Here is a 24,484-nt window from a genome sequence, read left to right on the forward strand (position 1 = left end):
GTTCCTTTAGCTGGTTGCGCTTGAGCATACCGCGCAACACTGCGCCACAACACCGTTCCTTTAGCTGGCTGCAGTTGAGCATACCGCGCAACAGTGCTTCCCCACGACTTCCGGTGGTATTGCTGTTTGCTGCATTGTGCTATGCATCAGTGAGCTCACCGAGAATGTGCGGGATCACGCAGGAAGTGTACGAAGAGCTGGTCTTACGTGGAGTACGAATGAGCCTTCCGAGTGCCGACCCACGCTCTGGATGTCGAATAACATCCACAGTGTCCAGAACAGAACATGTGCACTTATTCGTATAGCAGTAGTTTGTACGGAGAAATGGGCGGCGTCAAATCAGAAACATCCGACTCATGTTCACGGTTCACCTCTGTTATCAGAGGAACCCCTGGGTTGTTTTTGTGGATCTTGACCGAGTTCTGTTTTTTCAATATTAATGCGTCGGCACTCGCTCCCCGAACCATGAAACTTTAAAAGGGTGGGAGGTTCAGGATGGAGGCAAAAAAATCAGAAACGGAACCCAAAACAAGCCCCGGATTTTTTGGCAAGCGGTGTGTTTACTTGGAATCAGCAGAGGAGAGGTCATGGTCCTCAGCCAGAACATTCTGGGGAAAACAGCGTCCTGTTTTCCGAGCATTTCCTCCGCCTTCTCTTCCCCGCCTCAGAGTCCATTCAACAATAATCTCAAACACACAAACATACACACGGGTTCGGAAGGGGGTATATTTAAGAAAAACTTTATTCGTGACTTATTAACAAAACACATTACCAGATTGAAGAACTCAAAAGAACCACTATTATCACCTGGACAATGATAGGCGGGTGTACAAAAAGAAATCCTATTAACAGATCTGCACTGTCACAGTCGCCCCTGCACGCGAGCTCCGCCCTACCGCCCACCGCCGGCGACTGATGAACATTCACTATACACAAGCAGAGAATACATCGATTCTAAATTTTTTTACTTTTTTTTTTTTTTTTTTTTTTACATTTTTTTCCCTATTTTAAATTTTTTTTTGACCATGTTTTATTTATTTTGTCTCTATATAAGCAGGAGGGAGGACACGGCGTGTGTATGTATCTGTGTGTGTGTGTGTGTGTGTGTGTGTGTGTGTGTAAAAAATGAATTCACGAGAGTGTCTCTCGTCTGGACGCGAGGCCGTCAGGGGCACAAAGGCGTTAAAGGTAAACAAACGAAGGAAAGGAAAGAAGCCTTTAGAAAAAAAAAATTATAAAAAAAGCGTTAACACAGTAGCATCATCTTATTTAGAAAAGGGGATTCTCTCCACCAATCACACACTTTGTGCCGTACGGCAGAGGAATTTTTTATTTTTTTTTAAATTGGCTTTTCCGTCCGATATTATCAACTCCCCCGGCGTGGAGGGGGGGGGGGGAGTAAAAAAAACATATCTATGTATATATATAGTATTTTATATAGTTATCTGTTTTCTTTTTTTTTCTTGCTTTTGTAACATGCAAACAGCCACTTGGTGATCTGACAGCACACAACCTGGGTGGGGGGAGGGGCAGGGGGTTAGCGTGGTAGCAGCACCTATGTATATATGTAAATATATATATATATATTTACATATATATAGAGGTATATATATATATGTATAGCATGATGGCCATTTCAAAGAAGTAACATTGATTTGAGACTGTTGGATGCTGTGTTTCTACACTGTAAAAAGGTTAAGCCCCCCAACCCCCAAAAAACAATGTTCTCCGGTGGCGGGAACGTGCACGAGACAGCGACACCAGAAGTCTAAACCGCGGAAATGCTAAGATGTAGTGGTGGTGGTGGGAGGGGGTAAAGGAAAATCAGCGGTTTGTAGTTCGCGGTGTGAAGTTGAATTATTGAACAAAATAAAAGCATCAGTTTTTAAAATTTGTGCTACTCTGCAGGGGAGGGATTTAAATTTTTAATATTTTTTTAATTTTTTTTTTTATGAAATGTAATCCACTCACAAGGGTTTTGTGGGTGGATCTCGCGATTTTGACGTCCGCTCAGGGTGGGCTTTCACTACCGTCGTTAAAAAAGGATTTTTGTCCGGATGTCCTTGCAGCGTTCTGCTCGTTGAGATCTTAAAGGTTCTTTTCACACAAGGTCACCCTGTGCAGCTTCTCCGGCAGCTTCATCTTCTCCGAGTCAGCACGTAGTTCCCGTGGGGCCCGAGTGGTGGCTCAGTGCCCCCCCCCCAGGCTTTGCCTGGTTCCTTGCAGCTTCTATGAATCCACGCCGACGTCTCTCTTCTCTCTCGGTCACAGCGAATTAACCCCTTCTCTCTTGCACCGCGATTAATCGGTCGATTAATAATCGGGTTAAAGTGTAATTGATGCCAAAGATGCCCAAATGTTCCTTGCGTCTTTTCTGAATCTACCGCAACATCTGTCTTCTGTATTGGTTTAAGCAAGTTAACCCCTTCTCCCTTGCGGTGCGATTAATCGGTCAATTAATAATCGGGTTAAAGTGTAATTGATGCCAAAGATGCCCAAATGTTCCTTGCATCTTTTCTGAATCTACGGCAATGTCTGTCGTCTTTATTGGTTGAAGCGAGTTAACCCTTTCTCCCTTGCGGTGCGATTAATCGGTCGATTAATAATCGGGTTAAAGTGTAATTGATGCCAAAGATGCCCAAATGTTCCTTGCGTCTTTTCTGAATCTACCGCAACGTCTGTCTTCTTTATTGATTTCAGCAAGTTAACCCCTTCTCCCTTGCGGTGCGATTAATCGGTTGATTAATAATCAGGTTAAAGTGTAACTAATGAAGGAGCTGCTCAAATGTTCCTCGCTTCTTCTCTGAATCCTGGGTGACGTCTCTTTTCTTTCTCGGTTGCAGCAAGTTAACCCTTTCTCGCTTGCACTGTGATTAATCGATCAATTAATAATCGGGTGAAAATGTAACTGATACCAAAGGTGCCCCAAACCTGGCTCGTTCGGGACGAAAAACAAGTTGTTACAAATGTAAATGTATGACGGTGTCGCCGCAGCACATTTCAGCGAAAGAGAGGTTTAAAAAAAGAAAGCAGTTGTCGTCCAATCATGTCGACTTGAAGGCGCAGAGGGCGGGAAAGCTGACGAGCGGGGGTTTTGGGGTGATAAGACATCTCTGAAGAATAACTTGCTAACATTCAAAGACAAGGATGGACGGGATAGGGTCGGAGCTGGGCGGAGGCGGAGCCACGAGCGGCGTCTCCTCCCTCATCACACCATGGCGTTCAGTCTCTCCAGGAAAGGAAATAGCGGGGGACGGGGTGCATATTGTTTTTAGTATATTTGTAGGGAGTCGGGGGAGTTGGGGTGCCCCGTGGGGACGGTACAGCGCCATGGCGCTCGGCGCAGCCAGTTCCTGTTTGATTTTGGGTGAGCCAATCGGAAGAGGACCCGACTTGAATGCAAAGCAATTTGCGAAGAGGTTGTAATTTCGCCGTTGCTAGCTTAAAACCTGGACGTCGCTCTGCATGAAGCTACAGTAGGAAGGTGTGTGTCTGCATCTGTGTGTCTGTCTTTGTGCTTGGGTGTGCGTTTTCGATGTTGTACCGGTTATCAACATAACGCTGGAGTTAGCGTTAGAAAAAAAACAGCGAAGCTGCCTCACGATTGGCAACGCGCACCACTTCAAATCAAGGTCTATGTGTGTGTGTTTGCGTGTGTGTGTGTGTGTGTGTGTGGGGAGGGGATGGGTGTCGCTGTGTACAACAAGAGTGTTTGTGCGCCGGACTGGTTTTTGTGCACGGAGGCCCATGCCGTCACTCCCAAGGTCGGCAGGGTGGAGGGGTGTGGTTGCATCAGCTACGCGTAGGTTCCCATGTCGCGTAGCATCGCTAAAGCACAAGCGGCGGGCAGCGGGCGGCACCACGAAAAGTCAGAAGTAACAACTAAATAGTTAAGCAAGCGACACGAAGCGGGTGCAAGGAAGTCACGCGACTGCACTCACTGACGGCAAAGCAGGATCCTCTCCCTCCCCGGTCGATGTCAGGTATGTTCTCTAACGGTTCCACGCCGGTTCGGAGCTCCGACGACCACCACGAGGGGTTTTTGGACGTTCCCGCCTGTTTTCTCAAAGTAGATCGGCATGCTCGTGCGCTCCCGTCTCCCGACGCGAGAAGCGTACAATTTGGAGCAGGATTCCCCAAAGAGGTCGAAAGACACAGATTTACGGGAAACGGGGCGGAAACATACAAAAAAAAAAAAAAAGCTGGCTGGAGCTCCTTCTTTTCTTCCCCTGGCGTGCAACCTCACTTTACAGCCTACGGATCGACTACATGTATTTCTATATGTATTTATATATGTGTTTATATATAAGTTATGAAGCCACTACTTGAATATCCTAATCCGGGAACAAGCTAGCGCATAGTTGGTGCAACCCAGCCCAGGTCCACCCGGCCTGGCCTATGTGCTAGCTCAAGGCCACGGCACGGCCCGTCGCTGTGCGTCGGTGCTTTCTTTTCCCGTTTTTTTTTTTTTTTTTTTTTTTTTTTTTTTAATACGTATTTGTTTTCAATTTTTTACAAAAGACCACAATTCTCTCAAGGCCTCCGTCATGTTTTCACGCTCTTACTCCGCCTCCCGCTGCGTTTTTGTTTCTTTGCGGGTGATCGCGGGGCGGGGGGGGGGGGTGGCGGTCAGATACAAATAGCACACTTTATTTGGCGGTGTCGCTTCCCTACGTGGTACAAGCTAGCCGTGTTGCTAGCTGTCGGATTGGGCGCGGGGCGGGGGGTGTCATAGAAGGCTAATCTAATCCAGTACTCTAATTTGGTCCAGTCTTTGGGTGAAGGTACCGTTTGTGTTTCCCGGGAGCTTTTATTTCTGAGTCGGGGAAGGTTACGGGGAGGGGGCAAAGCTTTTATTTTGGTGGGGGGAGCCAGATCCGGGCTAATGTTGTCCCTGCAAATTTTCTGGCTCCGTAATTTCGTGGGTCGACGGCGGCTCACGCCTCTGCTGCTACTCCTCCCCTCCGTCATCCTTGCCCTTTTCCTTCTTCTCCTTCTTGTCCTTCTTCTTCTTCTTCTTCTTCTTGGCCTCTTCCTTCTTGCCGAAGCTGATGAAGTCGCCTTTGTCGTCCACGGGGCCCGGGTCGTGGCGGATGGATATGATGGCCGGCGACCCGGGGATGATGAAGGCCTCGGGGGGGATCTCTCCGGGCTTCAGCGGCTGGGGGGGGCAGTAGCCCTGTGCCGCGCCGTAGCGGAAGTGCCAGCTGTTGCTGTTGACGCCGGCGCCCACCGGTGGCGACAGCTCACCACCGCCCTCTCCATCTGCACCGTAAAAAAAAACCAATATGGGTCAACTCCGGGCACTTGACACCCCCTAACGGCACGGGGTGGTATTGCATAGCAATCCCAGAAACGGGGAAATACCACTTTGTGTTTCATTAATACGACTGGTTTGTTGAACTAAACATCGTTTCTTTAAATGACTAATTAATTCTCCGCGTGCCCATCGACCCCGCCCCGTCCAGGTGACACTCGCAAACGGGTTTATTAATAGCCTGCGTTCGTAGCGCGAGACCCCAAGGTCAAAAGGTCAGATGAAAAGCGAGAGCGAGAGAGGGATTGTTGGCTGAGAGAGAGAGAGAGAGAGAGAAAAGGAGATAGGGAGGGTGGAGAGGCGCTAAGAAGGCTGTGTGCGTGTCCGTGTGTGTGTGTGTGTGTGTGTGTGTGTGTGGCAGACACACCAGCTCCCTCTGCACTGACCTACTTTCAGTCTGGATTTTTATTTAGATCAAACGGGGAAAAAAAAAAAAAAAAAAAAGATGGAGTTTGATTCTCCTTTGTGGGCTATTTCTGCCGCGGCCTGAGCGCCCAGCCCTGCTCTCCTGTCTCCGCTTCCCCCCGCCGGGATGGGCGCCGTTCTGGAGAAGCTCGCCATCCCATCTGTCGCCGGCACCGCCGTGAATTTCCACGCGCAGATCATAATATGGCCATGCGTGACGCGGACGGCGGTTATTCCGGAGTAGGGCGACCACCGATCGTACAGTAGCTCGGGCGCTAAACGCTAATCGGGTTGGGTGTGACCATAGCAACGCACGCACATGAATAATTTCTTTTCCCGCCTCCCGCCGAAATAGAAATGTATTCATTTTTTAGCTACATGAAATAATTAGCAGGTTCAGGAGCGGGGCAGTGAATTAAAAACTGCTTACACGTGTCAACACACCGGGGGGAGAAAAAACAACACACCCGGGGAGAAGCTGTTAGCTTTTTAAAAAAAAAAAAAAAAAAAAAAGAAATTAAAATTTTATTCCGAGCAGCAGCTAATTAATCCCCATAATTCATCCCTCCATTAGGCCAGTTAGTCCCGTAACGCCTGTCTGTTTTTGAGGATTACGACATCCGATGGTCTGATCTGTCTGCGTTTAATCTGGCCCTTTAATCCGGGGAGGCGGGGCGGGGCGGCGGGGGGGGGGGGGGGGGGGGGGGGGTAAATTGTTGAATAAAATTCAAAGTCCCGATGCAACCGAAAACAAGGCCTGCGTTTCATCAAACGAGCCAGATGTTAAAAGCCGGTGTTGTAATGAGGTGGCGCGACGAGCAACGCTAATCCGCACCATCTTGGAACGCCGGCGCGCCATTTCCTGTTTACCTGCTGCCACCGTCTGCAGAGCCGGAGGAGAACGTGCAGGAAACGCACGCTACCGAGCATGTTTTATACGATAATGGGGTTATTATGTATTAATAAGCCAGCTATTGAGAGATTTATTTCTAGTGTTAGGGCAGCAAGACGGCCGCTCACCAGCTGCGAGCCTGAGGCCCGCTCATGGTCCGTTCAGGCCCCCCGCCTTTCCAGACGGAACCCTTGACCCCCGTTGCTAAGGGGTCCGGTTCTTTTCTCCCTGAGGACGTCCTCAAATGAGTACAGACAAGGACCACACAGACAACAGACTTTTCCAAAAGAGAAAACATTTCCACAGGAGGGAGTTGTAGGTGTCGCTAGCCGGCGTCGCTAATCTGTCTCCTCGCTTATAAGCCGGTCGGGTACAGCAGGGTATCATCTGCGTATGGACGGAGAACCTCAAGTCCTCTCGTGAACACACACAAGGACCACTCTTAGCAAACTTTTTCGAAAGGGAAACTTGTTCCCATAGGGAACCTCGTGAGTTGCTAGCCCGCGTTGCTAATCAAGCATAGCTCAGTTTTTGACACTCACTCGTCTTCTTACTGTAAGCAGCTATTGTCTGCTGCGAGATTTTTTTTTTCACAAATGTTTCTATTGGTCATGCTTTCTCTAGCATACTTCCAGATACTTGTATGCCTCTGGGTGTAACTTTACCTAACCACCTCGACTTCACTGCCAACTGAAATGTCCCCATTGTGGGACGATTAAAGGCTCATTCTGTTCTATTCCATCCTAATCTAATCCACTTCCCTCCCATATAAGAACAATAATCCGCTCAGGTACATTGAGGAATCATCTACATATTAACGGAGAACGTCCCTTTCGCTGGAGGTCAATGGGTTTACCCTTCGTAGACGTGGATGCGTGCTCTGCTCAGGCGATTCATTTAGAGGGAGTGGACGAACGTTCTGGCGGTCGACGGACTATTTTGTCTTTCTGTCTCGGGGTTCCGTTAATTCCTGCCTCACGCCTGAACTTCTAACATGGCTAATTAAGATACGAATGCTGCGTTTTCTTTTTTTTTGGTATTTTATTCCCGTGGTAACCGTGTCTGGGTGGAAGAAGGGGGGGGGGGGTTCCTTCTCTCCGTTGCCTAGCAGGTTGCCATGGCACCTGACCGCGGAGACGCGTGGGTGTTCGGGGAGCCTCCGATTTGTAACCCGATGTCCTACATTCAGAAAAAAAAAAAAAAAGCCGGGCTTTTGTTTCCTCCCTCCTACCCCCCCCACATATTTTAACACTCCCTTCTTTTCCCTCTCCTCCCTCCATCCTACCTGCCCTTGTCGCCCCTCCGTCGCCATCTCCATCCCCTGCCACCCTCCAAATCTTCCATTCACTGATACGGCCGGTTGCCATGGAAACTGCCTTCGCCCACTCCCCGCTGACGGAGGGCGCGGCCGCCGCTGCAGCAATCTCTCTCTCCCTCCCTCCCTCCTTCCTTCCCTCTCTCCCTCCCTCGCTCCGTTAGTGTTGCCAGGCAACAGGTCACATGGCGTTCCCTAGCAACAACACTACCGCAGGAACTTGCCAATCCTCTTAACCTTTCTCTTTCTCCATCGCAACCCCTCCCCTCCCCCTCCGCCGCACCTTACCTCCCTTTTTTTTTTTTCACCCCATCCCACCCCTCCTTCACCTCCCTCACCCCCCCATTAAGACCAAAATAGCTTTTTTTTTTTTTTTTTTTTTAAATGTTCCACCCTGATAATACAGATAATAGTCTCTCTCTCCCTCTTTTTCTCTCTCCTCTGAGCCTCTGGCGTTAGACAAATGTCTCCTCCTCTGCGCCATGGGGGGGTGGTGATTTGGAGAGTGTGTGTGTGTGTGTGTGTGGGGGGGGGGGTCACTTACATAAACCTGGCGCTGCAGTTATTGGGATGCGCGACGGCCGAGCGCAGACGACGCGATCTCAGAAAACAAACAAACGCCTGCGCAGCTTCCAGCCGGCCGGCAAGGAGGAAACCCCACCAGCTTTCTCATTTCTGTGTTTCGCCCCGGCTTTTATTTTGTGCCTCTCCGCTGCTTTATTTTGAAAGCCCTCCCCCGCCTCCTCCATCCCATCCTTCCCGTCATTAAGACAAGTCGAAGGCTCATCCCCCCCCGATGATTTCTTGCGCGCACGCTCACGACAAATTAACGCGGCGCTGACAGAAAGCAAGGCGTCTCCTGATGGACTCCCCCACCCACCGCCGGCTAAATCTTGCCAAGCGACAGCGGATCAATGAGGGGAAGGAGGAGGGGAGGTGGGGGGGCAGAACCGAAAAAAAAAACAAAAAAGAAATCAGATTTCCTTCCGCTGCTCTGCTAACACCACCTGGAGTCAGGGGGCTGCTTTTGCCGCCTCATGGTCTGACTGTTGCCGTGGCGACGCTCGCCGGGGTCTAGGGCGCGTCGCGGCGGATGGATGAAGAGCCCCGCGCCAGGATTGATTCCAGCACAATTGAAACGCTCATATTTAGGAACTGCAGTTGATTTATTTCGCCGCTGTTTCCTCATTAGAAAAAATAAGATTGAAGTCCTGTCTTTTAACCTTTTGCCCCCTTGGCAAAGAGGTCAAAGGTCACTTTGCGACATTCACATTGACTCTGAAAGTGAAGAAACCTACCTGGGACCCCCCTTTCCTGTCCTGATTGATTCGTCACCAGATCTTCTGGATCAATTCTACATTTACTGTCTTATTGATCCCCCCCCCGGTCTGGGTCAAAGGTCATGACCCCCCCCCCCCCCCCCCCGGTGAATCCCCGGTCACCGTGGTGACTGACCTGCGGCGCTGGACACGGTGGGCCAGTTCTGGACCAGCATGCCTTGAGCCCCCTGCATGACGGACGACTCCTCCATGTGGACCGAGCTGGAAAGGGATGGACACACACACACACACACATACACACACCTTCTGTCAGAATCCTCCTCCTCTCTGCCTGGGATAATATCCTCGTGCTAACATCGTTTAGCATGAAAGCTAAAGGAATGAGCGGCCATTTTTGTGTGAATTTTAAGATACATCCAGCATAAACTAGTTTTAAAAGGATCATCAAAAATAGTTATTTTTTTATGAATTATTCTTACAAGTGTGTAACTGTGTCATAAACAACCCCCCCCTTTTTTTTTTTTAGTCCTCGTGTTCTTTTTTAAAAATTCTCTTTTCCGTCGCTCCAATGCATCTCTCTCAGGAGAAGAGGATCTTCCTCTCTCTTCACTCCCTCCAGATCACCTGAAACATGCTAAGAGACGCCGTGGAGGAGGATGTTCAGGCCCGAGGTGGTTCCTTAATGCGTCTCAGAGACGCCAGGCGGCCATCTCAGATCGCTAACATGTTTTCCCGACTTTAGCGCCAGAGCTGAAGGTTCTCAGCGGCCGATCGGTCCAGATGAGAGCTTTCCTGGAGAACATCCCCGTCTTGAGACGTACAGTCAGACTGGCATTATCATCGCCCGCTAATGTCCGCTGAATTAGCTTCCTGTGCGCGGACAGCTTGAAACAATGCGCGGCTAAGCGCTTCCTGCTACTGAGAATACCACTGTTGCAAGTAGGGGGCGCTGTTTCCCACATTGCCTGAGTTGGAACTGAGTTTAGGAATAAGACGAGCTGTGACGGAGGATGTTCCCTCCATGCACGGCGCCGTTCAGAGGAACCACAGAGCCGCTAATGCGTCCTCTGCAATGCAGCACGTCTGTGCCTGACGCTGTGGGTGGGAAAAAAAAAAAAAAGACGGTGTCCCGTTGCGAGGAAGTGGAATCTGCCTGGGTGTCAGGTGAACGCCCGAGGAACGCAACGATCCCCTCCTGAGTCTTAGCTTAAAAACGGAGATTCGCCGTTGATAGATATTCTAAATCGGGTAGAACGGCGTTCTGCGCTTCCTATCTGGTCGCCACGCCGATGGAATTATCTTATTTTTATATTTCTAGAGGGGTTTCACTGCTGATCTGGAAACCTAAATAACATCCTGCGGCTCACGCGTCGTCCAATCACATATCTCCTGAGGAGGCGTTGGGGGCGGGGCTTTTCTGAGCAGACCCCCCCCCCCCCCGCCCGCCCTCGGCCGCCTGTTGGCACCTTCTCACTTCCTCTCCAGACGGTGTATTAATGGCGGCTGGCGTGACGCGCGCCGACATCAGTTCGTCTGAGAAAGGTCAAAGTCGGCTCATTTGTCCTTCATGCCTCCTGCCTGAAGAAGTGTGTGTGTGTGTGTGTGTGTGTGGCCTACATCATGTCTGACTGCAGAGGCGGTGGGCAGACACATGTACACACACACTCACACACACATCATGTTTACACGCAACCCAGGGATTCAGACCAGCGCTCAGGGTCATTCAGCTTGTTTTGTTAGATGATACATTTTGCTTATAATGAAGGCTAACTCTTATTAAATTGAATTTTTAATATATTTAAATCAACAAAAAAAAAATACAATTTTAAAAAAAAAAATTTTTTTTATTTAATTCAAATGTAATTTTTCCATTTAGAAGCCATAAACGTATGGTTATGGGTCCCATCCAATCCATGGAATAAATCTACAATATGAAAAAATACACAATGAACTACTTGTTTTAGAATAAAAATGCAGTTCCTATATTTCTGCGCTGCAATTTTAGTCAGTGTTCGCAACATGGCACAACACTATGTGACTCAGAACTTACAACAGATGGTGGCAATGCGGCTTCTGGGTCTGTAAATAGCATATTTACTTATCGTTAGAAATATACATGCTTTTCCGTCGGCCCCGACACCCTCGGCAGCAAGATGTTGTTGTCAAACATCTTCCCTCAGCCGCAGGGAATGTTCAAATCTTTGTAGTTAACAGTTAACAGTTAAGACAATTTATATTTCATTGTATTTCTTATTCTTCCTCCTTCGTACTATTATCTATTACTGTTATGTTTTTACTTGAAACTCTGGCACAACAATTTCCTACGGGATAAATAAAGTTGTTCTCATCTCTCAAAAAAGAGATAAGTGGACATGGAGTGTAGGGTTTTCCAAGAAAAATGGACCAATTCTTATTTGTTCCTTGAGGTTAATAAGAAACCTGTTTGCTCGGTGTGGATGCAGCAAGTTTCAGTGCCACTATGAGAAAGTACAAAAAAATGCACCGAGAACTGAGAAGACGGAACTGAGGCGTAATGTTGTTGAAATTGCACTTCTTCGTGAACCTCAGGTTGTTCGTCATGTATTTTTTTAAAGGAACAGTTCATTAAATAGACAGATTTTATCATTTACCTGAACTCCTTAACACTAAAACAAATGAAAAAATTGGACTTAGTGTTACTTCTGTGTAATTACGCTATGATTTTCTTGGTGACACCCCTGATCTAGGAATTTCATATTTACATTGCAAAAACACACTCCACGAGATGAATCGTTGTTGAACGTTGCATTTTCCATCACTTCCAGTTAGAACAACGGCGTTCTAGCCGTATTATCCATAAATGCGTGCGCGTAGGAGCCGCAGCTCTTCACATTAGTAAAGTTTAAAGAGGGTAAAAGTGCTTACCTCTGCACCCCCGCCCTCAGCGACGCAGAATATCGCCAGTCAGCGTTCGGGGCTTTCGGCTGATTCCAGCGAGAGGTGGGGAAGATGAAAGGAAGTCGGGGGGATGGATGGAAGGATGGAGGGATGGAAGGATGGAGGGATAGAAGGATGGAGGGATGGAAGGATGGATGGATGGAAGGATGGATGGAGGGACATTGAAAGAGAGAGAGAGAGAGAGGGTTGAGTTTGATGTCATCCAGTGCAGAGCCTGGTTCTCATCAATTAATCATGACACACATCCAGAGCTCTGGATGTCATAGGAGTGCATGCACACACACACACACACACACACACACACACACACACACACACACACACGCAACCTCTCCAACCCTTTTGGTTCTCTGCGGCCGTCGGGTCAAGCACATTTGGAGCGTTTTAGCCGTGAATTAGCAAGAATCCCCTCCATCCCACCTCCCACTGTGACGAGTGGAAGGGGAGCCAGGGTTCCACGGAAACAACACACACACACACACACACACACAGGAAATTCGCACCATAATGTTCCCCAGACGTGGCTGGGTTGTATCTGCGCAGAGGGGGGAGGTCAAAACAAGAGTTGTGTTGTTTTTTTTGTCAGCGATATAATGAATTGCGGCTGATAAGCGAGCCCTCGCTGCGATATCAGCTCCGCGTCGTCCATTTACAGAAACGGAGATTCGACAGGAAGCCTCCGTCTGAAGGACGCTGGCGGAAATCAGCAGTTTCCTTACATTCAGGGATAAATCACATGCAAAATAAGTAATAAATGGGCTGCTCATCCGAGATAAATTAACTTAAAACTCGTAGCGTATAGTCTTAAAATCAGGAATAAATTACCAACAAAATGAGTAATCAATGGGCATAAATCAGGGGTAAATTACCTTAAAATAAATCGCAAATAATCTTAAAGTCAGGGATAAAGTATGTACAAAATAAGTATGGAATGGCCTTAAAATCTGTGATCAAATAAAACTAAAAATAAGGAATAATTTACCTACAAAAGGGGCCTTAAAAACATGAAAAAAATACATAAAAAACAAAATGGTCTTAAAACTGAGATAAATACCTAAAAATCAATAAATGATTGACCTTCAAATCTGGGAAAAATGGCCTTAACATAAAAAGCTAATAGCTTTATAGGTTACCCCACAAAATTGAATAATAAATGGTCTTAAAATCAGGAAAATTATATAAAAAATGAATGGCACTTCAAATCTGGTAAAAATACCTTAATCATTAATAGTTAATGACCGTAAGATAAATGATAAATGACTTGAAAATAAATAAAAAAATTACCCTAAAATGAAACATTAATAAATAATCAGGTATAAATGATCTGAGAAGGTCAAATAATTATGACAATTAAATCACTTTAATATGAACATGCCTAAAACTTATTATTAGATTCCCCTTGAACTAAGTAATTAATGACCAAAAAATCTGAAATAAACTAATAAATTGCCTTAAATATCAGCTATGAATCATTTGATAAAGCCACAGTAAATGACCTAAAACTAATAGAAAATTGCCTAAAATTCAGAAATGAAGTGCTTCAAAATGACCAATTACATGCTCCCATGAGCCAAAAATTTCCATTAACTCATCAGTGAATTTCGTAATAAACTTGCAGTAATTGACCTGATTTTCAGAAAAAAAAAGGCTAAAAAAATGAGGAATAAACCAACAATCAACTTTCAAAATATTAAATATGACCATTTCACATGAGATCAGCTCTTAGTGGCTGGCAATCGGGACTCACCGACAGAACCGGCACGTTTATTCATAAAATATATATAAATCATGCGAATGAAGTTGGAATCCCTTCTGATTATTGATAAGTTCATTGATTTTCCCGGCTGAAAGGGTGAACAGAACATCGGGTACCCCTTTACCCCGCTGTCTGCAAAGGGAGTTCTCCATCCCCCCATCCCCCCACCCCCTTCTCAAGGGTAAATTACCGCCTTCGTAGAAGAGGCAACATCGCCACGGCAACCGCATCCTAATCGTCTGCCGGGTACCGCCGTTGAGCGATGGGGCTCGAGCGGGGACGATCGGGTTACGGGAACGCAATGCGGCGTTGCAACGTGGAGGAAGTGTGGTTTCTGTCAGAAGGTGCCGGACCCGGATGTTCTCCATGTTCTGACGGAAAGATGCTCGGCCGCATCAGGAAGGCTTTGCTCAGGTGGATTCCCTCAGGACGCCTTCCTGGGTGGAAGCTCCGTGTTCTCCACGGGAATGTGAGGGGTTTCTCAGGGTTCGAAGGAATTTTATAGATGCCTTTCTTGGTGAATGGTTGCATGCCTCTGTATAATAATAATAATAATAATAATGGTAAAAAATAACAATAATCATGGATTTTACTTCAAGGGGCTTTTCTTGGTGAATGGCTATATAATAATAATAACAATAATAATATTAATACATATTATATTGCATTTTATTTGAAGATGCCTTTCTTGGTGAATGGTTTTATGACTATATAGTAATAATAGCAATGCATTTTATCTGATGGCAACTATCTTGAATGGTTGTACGACTATATGCATTCTATTTGAAGGAAGGTGCCTTTCTTGGTGAATGTTTTTATGACTATAATAACAATAATATCAATACAATTAATAATGCATTTTATTTGAAGATGCCTTTCTTGGTGAATGGTTGTATAACTCTATAATAATAATGATAATACATTTTATTTGACGGCACCTATCTTGAATGGTTGTATGACTATAATAATAATAATAATAATAATAATACAAATAATAATGCATTTTATTTGAAGATTCCTTTCTTGGTGAGTGGTTGTATGACTATATAATAATAATTCAGCCCTTCAGCCGCAGGGAATCTCAAAAACTTTGTACTTCAGACCATAAAACACTTTATAGCCTTGACTTGTTACTTTGACACTTTATAGTTTTATTTGTATTTCTTTAATATTCCCCCTTTTTTATACTGTTTATACAATTTCCTACTATTATTTATTATTGTTATATTTTACTTGAAACTCTGGCACAACAATTTCCTTCGGGATAAATAAAGTTGTTCTTATTCTTATTCTATAGGTCGTATGACTATATAATAGTAATAATAATACAAATAATACAAATGATAATGCATTTTATTTGAAGGCGCCTTTCTTGGTGAATGGTTATATGTATATAATAACAATAATAACAATAATAATAATAATGCATAATATTTGAAGGCGCCTTTGTGAATGGTTACATTTATAAAATGATAATAATGCATTTTATTTGAAGGCGCCTTTCTTGGTGAATGGTTGTATGTATTTAGCAATAATAATAATAATAATGAATTTTATTTGAAGGCGACTTTCTTGATGAATGGTTGTATGACCATATAATACTAACAAGAATAATAATGCATTTAATTTGAGGGTGCCTTTCTTGGTGAATGGTTGTCCGTCTCCAGGTTGACCCCTGCCTTTTGCCCAATCACAGCAGGGATAGATGATGAATGAATGAATGAATGAATGAATGAATACTGAGCCGGTACCAAACGGCGCTAGGCTCGCTAACAACCGGCCGGCCTGCATCCTGGACGGGAAGCTCTGGAGACCCTCAGCTGAACCTGTTCTCCCGTTTCTCCCCGGCACGCCGGTTTACCCGAACTACCGTAGGAATTTTTAACGAGACCCGTTTTCACCTCCGACCCTCCCTTCTAGAACCATCTTCCTCAGGAGCTGTCGCCCGGCAGCTTCCCCCCCCTCGGTGTTACAGTCTGTTATCGTCAAACAGCCGCAGCCTCACCAGCGAGGAGTAGGAGGAGGACACGCTCCTTTGTCACGAACGAAAGCGTTCGTGTCCTTTGGATTCTTTTGTCGAATTCCTTTACGATCTTTTTATCTCGTCGGCTTCCTGTCGACTACATGTGAAAAGTTCTGATTTCTTCAAATGCTGCTCGTTTGCCTGTTTTGAAGTCATTGTCAGGATTAGTATTTTTTTTTCTTCTTATTTGCGATTTTTAACATTTATTGGAGGTTTATATTTTCTTTTTGTAGGTTTTTCCAGGATTTATTTATTTATTTATTTATTTGTAGATTTTTCAGGAATTATTTTAATTTTTTTCAGAATTTAATATTAATTTAATTTGATTTTGAATGTTTGTAGATGAATAGAATCGAATACAATATACCTTTAATTCCTCCATCATGGGAAAATTTCTTTTTGGAGATTTTTATCATTTATTTCAGCTTTATTTTTAATTTTTTTGTTAATTTTTCAGGATCTATTTTTAATGTTATCTTTTTAGTTGTTCAGAATTTCATATTAATTTAATTCATTTGTAAAGGTTTGTAGATGAATAGAATATAATAGAATGTGCCTTTAATTGCCCCATGATGGGGAAATTTTAATGTGTGTGTAAGGATTTATTTTTATTTTACATTTATTTATACATTTTTTTGTTTGTTGTAAAATTCAATTAAGTGACTTAATTTTTCTATCAGATTTTTTGAATTTATCTTCCATTTCTTTTTGATCCATAACCAGATTCTTACCAATCACAGGGTCAATTAATCAGATTTATTAGAGATCGACTCAATATTCTGAGCATTTTTTTTTTCTTCTCATATTCTGATCAAATTTTGCAACAGTTTCAGGGACGTTCGTTTTTTGATGGGTTTTTTTTTCTCAATTATTTTATTTTATTTTTTTTCATTTGCTGAAAACCTACTGAAGAAGAAGGAAGAGGAGAGTGTTCGCTAATGGAAACCTGCTCCGGGGGAGGCGAGCGGAGGCGGGATCGTCCCAGATAAAGACGGGACAGCGTGTCCCTCCGCCGGTTCCGGACCGGAGGGGACTATTTTTCGTACTTCCATCTAATCCGGAGGTGGCGCTCATGTAACTTTGGAGACGTGAACCCGAGCGCGACCTGCAGGCGACCCCCTTATTTAGCGAGAATGTGTGCTTCAGGGAAATATTCACCGAGAAAAAAATCTAAAAATAACTTTCCTTTCGTCGAGGATTTTTTTAGGTTGTTTTTTTAATGATTTGTTTTGGGATGAATAACTTTAATATTAACTTTAAAGCGTGACGTTCATTCATTCATCATCTACAAGCCGATCCTGCTCTTTGGAGCCTGAGGTCAAACCCTCAAATTTGGACGTTCACCCTTTCATTTGCACGTCATATCGAGGCATAAAAACATTCACCCTCTCATTCAATCATCATGAAGACATTCACACTTTATACAAAGACATGCAACCATTCACCCTGTCATTCATGTCATATAGACACATAAACTGTTTACAACTCATTTAGAGACTCGCAGCCATTCACCCTCTCATTCACTCATCATGGAGACATTCACACTTTAAATATTCAACCATTCTCATTCATACCTCATATAGGGGCGTATCAGCGTTCCCCCTCTCATTCACACGTCACATAGATATATTATTCGCGTGTCAACTCGAGACATACAACCCTTCACCCTGTCATTCACTTGTATATTGAGACAATAATTCACTCACTCATTCACACGCCATTTAGACACGCAATTATTCACCCGTCATATCGGGACATACAACCGCTCCCCCTGTCATTTACTCGTCATAGAGGTATTTAATCGGACACGTGGAGAACGTGGAGCCTCCACACGAGAAGGAACCCTGTGGGAATCCGACCGGGGACCTTCTGGCCGCGAGGCGGAGGCGCTTTCCGCCGCGCCGCCCTCCTTATTTTACCCGTCCTATCTGGCAAACCCCGCTCCTTCCTCAACTCCGAGCAGCAGGCTGCACGCCAGCCTCCTGCCGGGCCTCCATATTTGCATTTCCAGGAAACGCCTTGCGGACGTCAAGCGCGCTCATCACCCATTTTCAGATGTTTTCCCGCCTTGAACCTCCAGATCTTTCCTCCACATCCTCTGGAGCCGACGCTTATCAACCAGCCTCGGTCGATGCTTCGGCACGCCAGGGGAGCGCGCTTCAAATCCCCTCTGACATCTAGCCTCGCCGCCGCTTTGATCGAGTCTATTAACCCCGACTGCTCAAGCGCGTCTCACACACACACACACACACACACACACACACTCACAGTCACTCGGTCATAGCCGGTCGAGCGGCTCCGAGCTCCTGGGATGTGATGACAACCTGAAACTGAAACACGAACCTCTGAATCATCAGAAAGAGTAGAGCCGAGCCGCCGCCTCCCTGACGCTAACGCAGGGTGAGCGCCGCGCCGCGCCGCAGGAGTGGCGGGCATGACGGGGTGAATGTGAACCCGGCTCAGGATTTGAAGCCAGACACGGGAAACGAGACTCTACTGGCAGGGCCTTATCCGATTAGCAAATTAGTTTTTCTTTTGTCTTTTTCTCTGACGATCGGTCCCCGTGTGAGGACGATTTGTCTCTCCCTGCTAGTTACTCACCATGTGGCTGGTGGCATAGCATTAGACATAGTCCTTTTTGTTTTTTTGTTTTTTTATCTTCAGACACATTTTCTGGTGGTTTTTTTTTTGCAAATGACAGGTTCATTTCTCGATTAATCAAAAATGATTTTGTTGTTTTGTAGATTTTGAGTTTGTATTTTTAATTTGACTTTTTTTTTAGATTTTCAGGATTTATTTATGATGTCATTGTTTTTAGTACTTTATCAATTTTCATGATTCACTCTTAATGAAAGTTAATATCTTTTTTTTATAGATATTCCAATGTAATTGTTTTCCAATATCATTGATTTCCCGAATTTATTTCGAATTTAATTTTATGGTATTTGAATTTGAATTTTTTTGTGAATTTTCAGGATATATTTTATGTCTCCTAATTTTTTTTTACATTTTTTTAAACTTATTTTAAATTGCAAATTTAATTTCAATATTTTCCTAGAGTTTTGGAATTCATTTGAAATTTAATTGAATTTCGTAAAACTGTGTAGCTTTTTTTAATTTTAATTTCACTTTTTATAGTACATTGTAGATTTTCAGGATTTTTTCAAAATTTACATTTTGTATTTTATCTTAGAGTGTTTATTTTTAACTCTGTTACATTTTTTAAAACATTCTAGTAGACATTGATTGTTTTTAATTCAATTATGGTCTCCAAAATTTGCAGGCTTTTGGACTGTCTCATACATTTTTAACATTTGACATTTTTTTTAGATTTTTCAGATTTATTTGAAATTTAATCAATTTCGTTACATTTTGTAGATTTTCGGGATTTATTTTTGTTTAATTCCATTTCTTTAAAAGATTTTTGTAGACTTTCAGGTTGTTTAATTCAATTACCGTCTCACGTTTTTTCCGGCGCTTTTCAGGATTTGTCTTTAATTGTTTTTTTGTTTTTTTTAATTTTAGCCCTATAATTCGCCGGAATTTCAATTGCGTTTCAACCTGCCTCAGTTGGCGGTGACCAAATAGCGATTTCTCATTTTTCACACAATCACACAATACGCGACGGATATTCACGAGAGTAGCGTTTTTCTTTTTTTTTTTTTTTTTGTCAATATCAAGAGCCGTCGGCGTTCCGAGCGGAGATACGGATAAAGACTGGACGCACCTCGGGGCAGATCTGCAGCGAGGCGTCGGGCATGCTCAGTCTGCGGACAAATCCACTGCCGCTGGTGAAGAAGCGGTCGGCGCCGCTGCCCCAGGTGCCGCTGATGGGCCGTCCGGTGTTGTAGAACATGAAGGTGTCGCTTCCGGACGTGGCGGTCAGACACGTCTTGTAGCAGTAGGTCTTAGTCAGGGATCCGTTCCCCCGCACCTCGATGTAGTGCGGCTCTACCTTGAGGTCTCGGCGGAGCACCACGTTGTTGTTGGGCTGCGCGCCGGGCCCGCCGGCGCCGGCGCCGCCCGCGCTCACGCTGGCGCTGCCGCCGTCCGGCGGGGGCTTCTGGGACACGCAGCACGGCGAGCAGGAGCCGGGCTGCGTGCAGTAGGCGTGGCAGCGCACGATGGCGAGCACCACCACCGTCACCAGGAACACGAAGGTGGTGGCGCTCAGCGCTACGATCAGGTAGAGGGTCACGTTGGAGAAGAGCAGGGTGCTGTGGGGCCGGATGATCCGCTTGGGGTCGGGCGCCACCTTGGGGGGGACCTCCATGACCGCCACGTTGATGGTGGCGGTGGAGGAGAGCGTGGGCTGGCCGTGGTCCTTCACCAGCACGGTGAGCGCGAAGGAGGTGGAGTTGTCTTCCAGGATGCGGCGGGTGGTCCTGATCTCGCCCGTGTGCTCGTGCACCTTGAACAGGTCCAGGTCGGTGGCGGTCTCCAGGACGTAGACCAGCCACGCGTTGGGGCCGGCGTCGGCGTCGTACGCCACCACCTTGGTCACCAGCGCGCCGGGGTCGGCGTTCTTCTGCACCGTCTCCAGGGAGCGCGTGCCGTTGCCGGGCGGGTTGACGATGAGCGGCGCGTGGTCGTTCTGGTCCATGACGTAGATGTAGACGGTGGCGACGCGGCTGAGCGGCGGGATCCCGCCGTCCTGGGCCTTCACCTGGAAGTGGAACTCCCGGAGGGACTCGTAGTCGAAGGCCCTGAGGGCGTAGGCCTCGCCGGTGTCGGCCTTCACCGACACGTAGGAGGTGACGGGGATGCCGTGGTTGTTGTCGTTGAGCACCGTGTAGGTGATGCGCGCGTTCTCCTTGATGTCGGCGTCCTGGGCCTTGACGGTGCACAGCGACGCCCCCGGGGCGTTGTTCTCCGGCACGTACACGGTGTAGGAGGTCTGCTCGAAGCGCGGCGGGTTGTCGTTGACGTCCGCCACGTCCACCTGGATGGTCTTCTGCGAGGACAGGGGCGGGACGCCGCCGTCGGTGGCGCTCAGCGTGACGTTGTAGGCGTCGGTGGTCTCGCGGTCCAGGAAGGCGGAGGTGACCAGGGTGTAGTAGTTCCTGAAGGACTTGATCTTGAAGGGCAGGCCGGCCGGGATCTCCAGGCTCACCTGCTTGTTGGCGCCGGAGTCCCGGTCGGTGACGCTGATGAGCGCGACCACCGTGTCGGCGCGGGCGTCCTCGCGCACCGGGCTGGACAGCGAGGACAGCACGATCTGCGGCACGTTGTCGTTGACGTCCACCACCTCCACCACCACCTTGCAGTGGGCGGCCACCGCGCCGGGCCCTTTGTCCATGGCCTGGATGTACATCTCGTAGGAGTTGGTCTCCTCGTAGTCCACGTTGCTCCTCACCCTGATCTCGCCGGTGTCGGTGTCCATGCCGAACATCTGCCGCACCCTCTCCGGGGTGTAGCTGCTGAACGAGTAGTAGACCTCGCCGTTGGCGCCCTCGTCCAGGTCGGTGGCGTTGAGCTTGATCACCAGCGCGTCCTTGGGCGAGTTCTCCAGCAGCTTCACCTTGTACACCGAGCTGTCGAACAGCGGCACGTTGTCGTTGGAGTCCAGCACGCGCACGTTGACCCGGGCCGTGCCCGTCCGCTCCGGCGTGCCGCCGTCCACGGCGCTGAGCACCAGCCGGTGGTACGCCGTCTGCTCGCGGTCCAGAGGCTTCTTCAGCACCAGCTCGATGTGCTTGGCGTTGACGGACGGCTTGTTGGACACCAGCGCAAAGTGGTCGTTGGGGCTCAGCTGGTAGACCCGCACCGAGTTGGAGCCGGCGTCCGGGTCCTGCGCGTTCTCCACGGGGTACCGCGACCCCGGCAGCGCGGACTCGCTAATCTCCAGCTGGTACTCCTCCTGCGGGAACTCCGGAGCGTTGTCGTTGACGTCGGCCACCTCCACCTCCACGTGGTGCTCCTCGGCCGGGTTCTCCAGCTGCACCTCCAGGCTGAGCAGGCAGCTGCCCGAGGCGTCGCACAGCGCCTCCCGGTCCATGCGTTCGTTCACCAGCAGCTTGCCGTTCTTGGGGTTGACCACCACGTAGCGCTTGCCGCTGGACGCCACCTTGACGCCGCGGGCGGCCAGCCGCCGCACGTCCAGCCCCAGGTCGTGCGCCAGGTCGCCCACCAGGGCGCCGCTCTCTTGCTCCTCGCTGACGGTGTAGCGCAGCTGCGCCCGCGTAAGGCCGCACAGCGCGGCGAGCATCACCAGGCAGCACAAAGGCACGTCGGCCGCCGTGCGTGCGCGTCTCCCCGCCGCGGCCATCGCAAACGCACGGGATCCGCAGGCGGATGGAAAGGCAGCCCTCCGCCCCGTCGCCACGCACAGCCCCGCGTCCCCGCGCCGCATCAATCCCGCGCCCGGCGGCGCGTCCCGTGTTCGGCCCGGCGCAGGTGAAGCGGCTCCAGCGCGCCCATCTTTTCCTTTGTCCTCCACCTCCTCCTCTTCCTCTTCCTCTTCCTCCTCTGCTTCCTTCTCCGCTCCCCGCGTCTCCAACGCGCGCCGCTGACGGGTGTGTTTCCCCGCCGCCGGAGCCGTCGGGTCCGTCAAGAGTCCGCCGCGCACCAGGCGTCCGGCGGCAGCCCGCCTCCGGTGGCCTTTCAGAATAAAACGCCGCTGAGCCCACGACTCTCAACTCAGTCCCCTTTGGCTTTACAGGCGTACAAGTCCGGTGCCGCGAATGCGGGTTAGCGTCTAGCCAGAAGTGCGAAAGAGCAGCCGGTGCAGATCTAATAAATACGTTAACAGTCCGACATGGAGTACGACGTCAAATGTACTGTAGCGTAGCGACCAAAAATAACTAAGAAAAAATGTACATGCTCATAAATAAGCCGCACTTGTCAAGAAGCCGCATGTGTCCACGTTGTAACATGAGATATTTACGCAGGCCTTTTTCTAAACTTCTTATTAAACACATATTGGTAAAATTCACATATGCGCACTGAAAATGCTTTATTTCTCCCAAACAGTGCCTGTAACACGACTGATGAAAATGATGAATTATGATAATAATAATAATAATAAAAAGTCCATCCATCCATTTTCTATCCCCGCCTTGTCCGACTTCGGCTGATCGCTATCCTCCTCCTGCGCACTGAAACCGTTAAAATCGTCTTCTACCATATTGGAATCGAATGGCCTCAGAATTTCATGATCGTTTCGCTGAGCCAAAATATTTGGTGGCGTGAAGCTCGTCAGCCCAAAAAAATCCACAAATTAGCAACATTGTTGTTTTACCCGCAGTGTTCAGCCTATAGTACGGAAATTAGGGAATACAGGTGACTGACAAATTTGTTATATTCTTTTAACATTTGCATTTTGTTTTGAGTAAGGTGCATCAAATGAATTGTATTATTATTATTATTATTATGTATGCTTTTCCTTCCCCTCAATGCCACATGTGATCCGCAATGTCGCACTGGATTTATATATATCAATATGTATAAAAGTTGCATGAAAGGGGGGGAAAAAGCAATAATGAGGGATAAACACATACTTTTAAAGATTTCCCCGCGGCTTTAGATCAATGAGAAACTGAAGATGTGAAGAAGCCGGCGGGCTAGTTCCTCCGGACGGTACTTTTAAGGGAAAATAGCCAAATATAAAGGAAGCATTTTTAGGTCTTTTTGATCCGACCCGCTAAAGATTGCTACAGAATTCATACTTGATTTGAATGATTGGATCAATGAATATGGGAGGTCAAACAGGAGATCATGTCATTTTTGGAGCTACTTTTTTTTTTTTTTTTATATGTATCATATCTTGTGCTGACCCGTCCCGTCTATCAGTTTTTAAAAGTCAAAGCGGCCCCTGAGCCAAAAAGTTTGCCCGCCCCTGCTTTATAGGGAAAAAACGACAAGTACAATGAAGACATATATTTGTAAAAAATAAATATGTGGCAGATTCCCTTGCAACTTCTTATTGTTACATCGCTCTTTATAAAATTCCGCAGATCATTCCCGGTCTCGGCTCCTCGGCGGTGGAACAAACTCCCGGGAAAAGGTCAGAACAGCCCATCTGCTGCCGTGATCCGAAAACGTACCTCATAATGAATGTATGTGTCTATATGGTTTTGAGATGGTTATCTGGCAGAGTGGTGACTACTTTGGATTTTCGGTTATTGAATTGCAATTTCTGTAAGTCGCTTTGGATAAAAGCGTCTGCTAAATGACTGTAATGTAATGTAATCATCTTCGAAACAAATAACAGACAAAACGCTGAATGGCTCAACCTGAGGTTTTATTTTGAAAGTGCGCTACCGGAAGTGGTGCTGTGCACACATGCAGCTTGACTTGCAAAGGGCAGGATCCCACCCTAGCGCGCACTCAGACCCCCCTCCCCACACACACACCCACGCCCCCCCCCCCTCCATGTCGCTGTGTGGTGAGTGGGTGTGGGGGGGGGCGGCAGACATTAATGCTTCCTATAGAAAACGCCAACGCGGCCGCTTGTGAACGCGCACGCACACGCGCGCCCCTCTCCTCTGCGCAGCAACACGTTCGAAAACCCGGAGTCCACGGGGGCGCGCGCGCAAGCATAAACGCAACGAGAATCGG

At 47.2% G+C, this 24,484-nt stretch overlaps 1 protein-coding gene across 1 annotated transcript; it reads right to left on the minus strand.

Annotated features, from left to right (window-relative positions):
- Positions 1–724: 724 nt before the first annotated feature.
- On the minus strand, positions 725–22,411 carry LOC147226525 (protocadherin alpha-C2-like). The gene is made up of 4 exons (XM_086160298.1): positions 19,653–22,411; positions 12,114–12,172; positions 9,385–9,470; positions 725–5,265 (listed from the first exon to the last, which is right to left on the minus strand). Exons 1-4 carry the CDS (start codon positions 22,275–22,277, stop codon positions 4,952–4,954), a joined length of 3,084 nt encoding a protein of 1,027 aa, XP_086016424.1. The 5' UTR covers positions 22,278–22,411; the 3' UTR covers positions 725–4,951.
- Positions 22,412–24,484: the final 2,073 nt, after the last annotated feature.

This window comes from Fistularia commersonii, chromosome 15, assembly GCF_037954325.1.
Source record: "Fistularia commersonii isolate RoL2024-O1a breed Wild chromosome 15, RoL_Fcom_v1.0, whole genome shotgun sequence".
NCBI classification, from domain to species: Eukaryota; Metazoa; Chordata; class Actinopteri; order Syngnathiformes; family Fistulariidae; genus Fistularia; species Fistularia commersonii.

Excerpts from the sequence above, each read along its gene's own strand:
- LOC147226525 (XM_086160298.1), bottom strand. The coding sequence starts at position 22,277 with ATGCGGCGCGGGGACGCGGGGCTGTGCGTGGCGACGGGGCGGAGGGCT. Across the intron at positions 12,173-19,652 it reads CGCTGCAGATCTGCCCCGAG|CCGAAAGCCCCGAACGCTGA; the intron begins GTGCGTCCAGTC and ends CGCTGGAATCAG. Across the intron at positions 5,266-9,384 it reads CACCGTGTCCAGCGCCGCAG|ATGGAGAGGGCGGTGGTGAG; the intron begins GTCAGTCACCAC and ends TTTACGGTGCAG.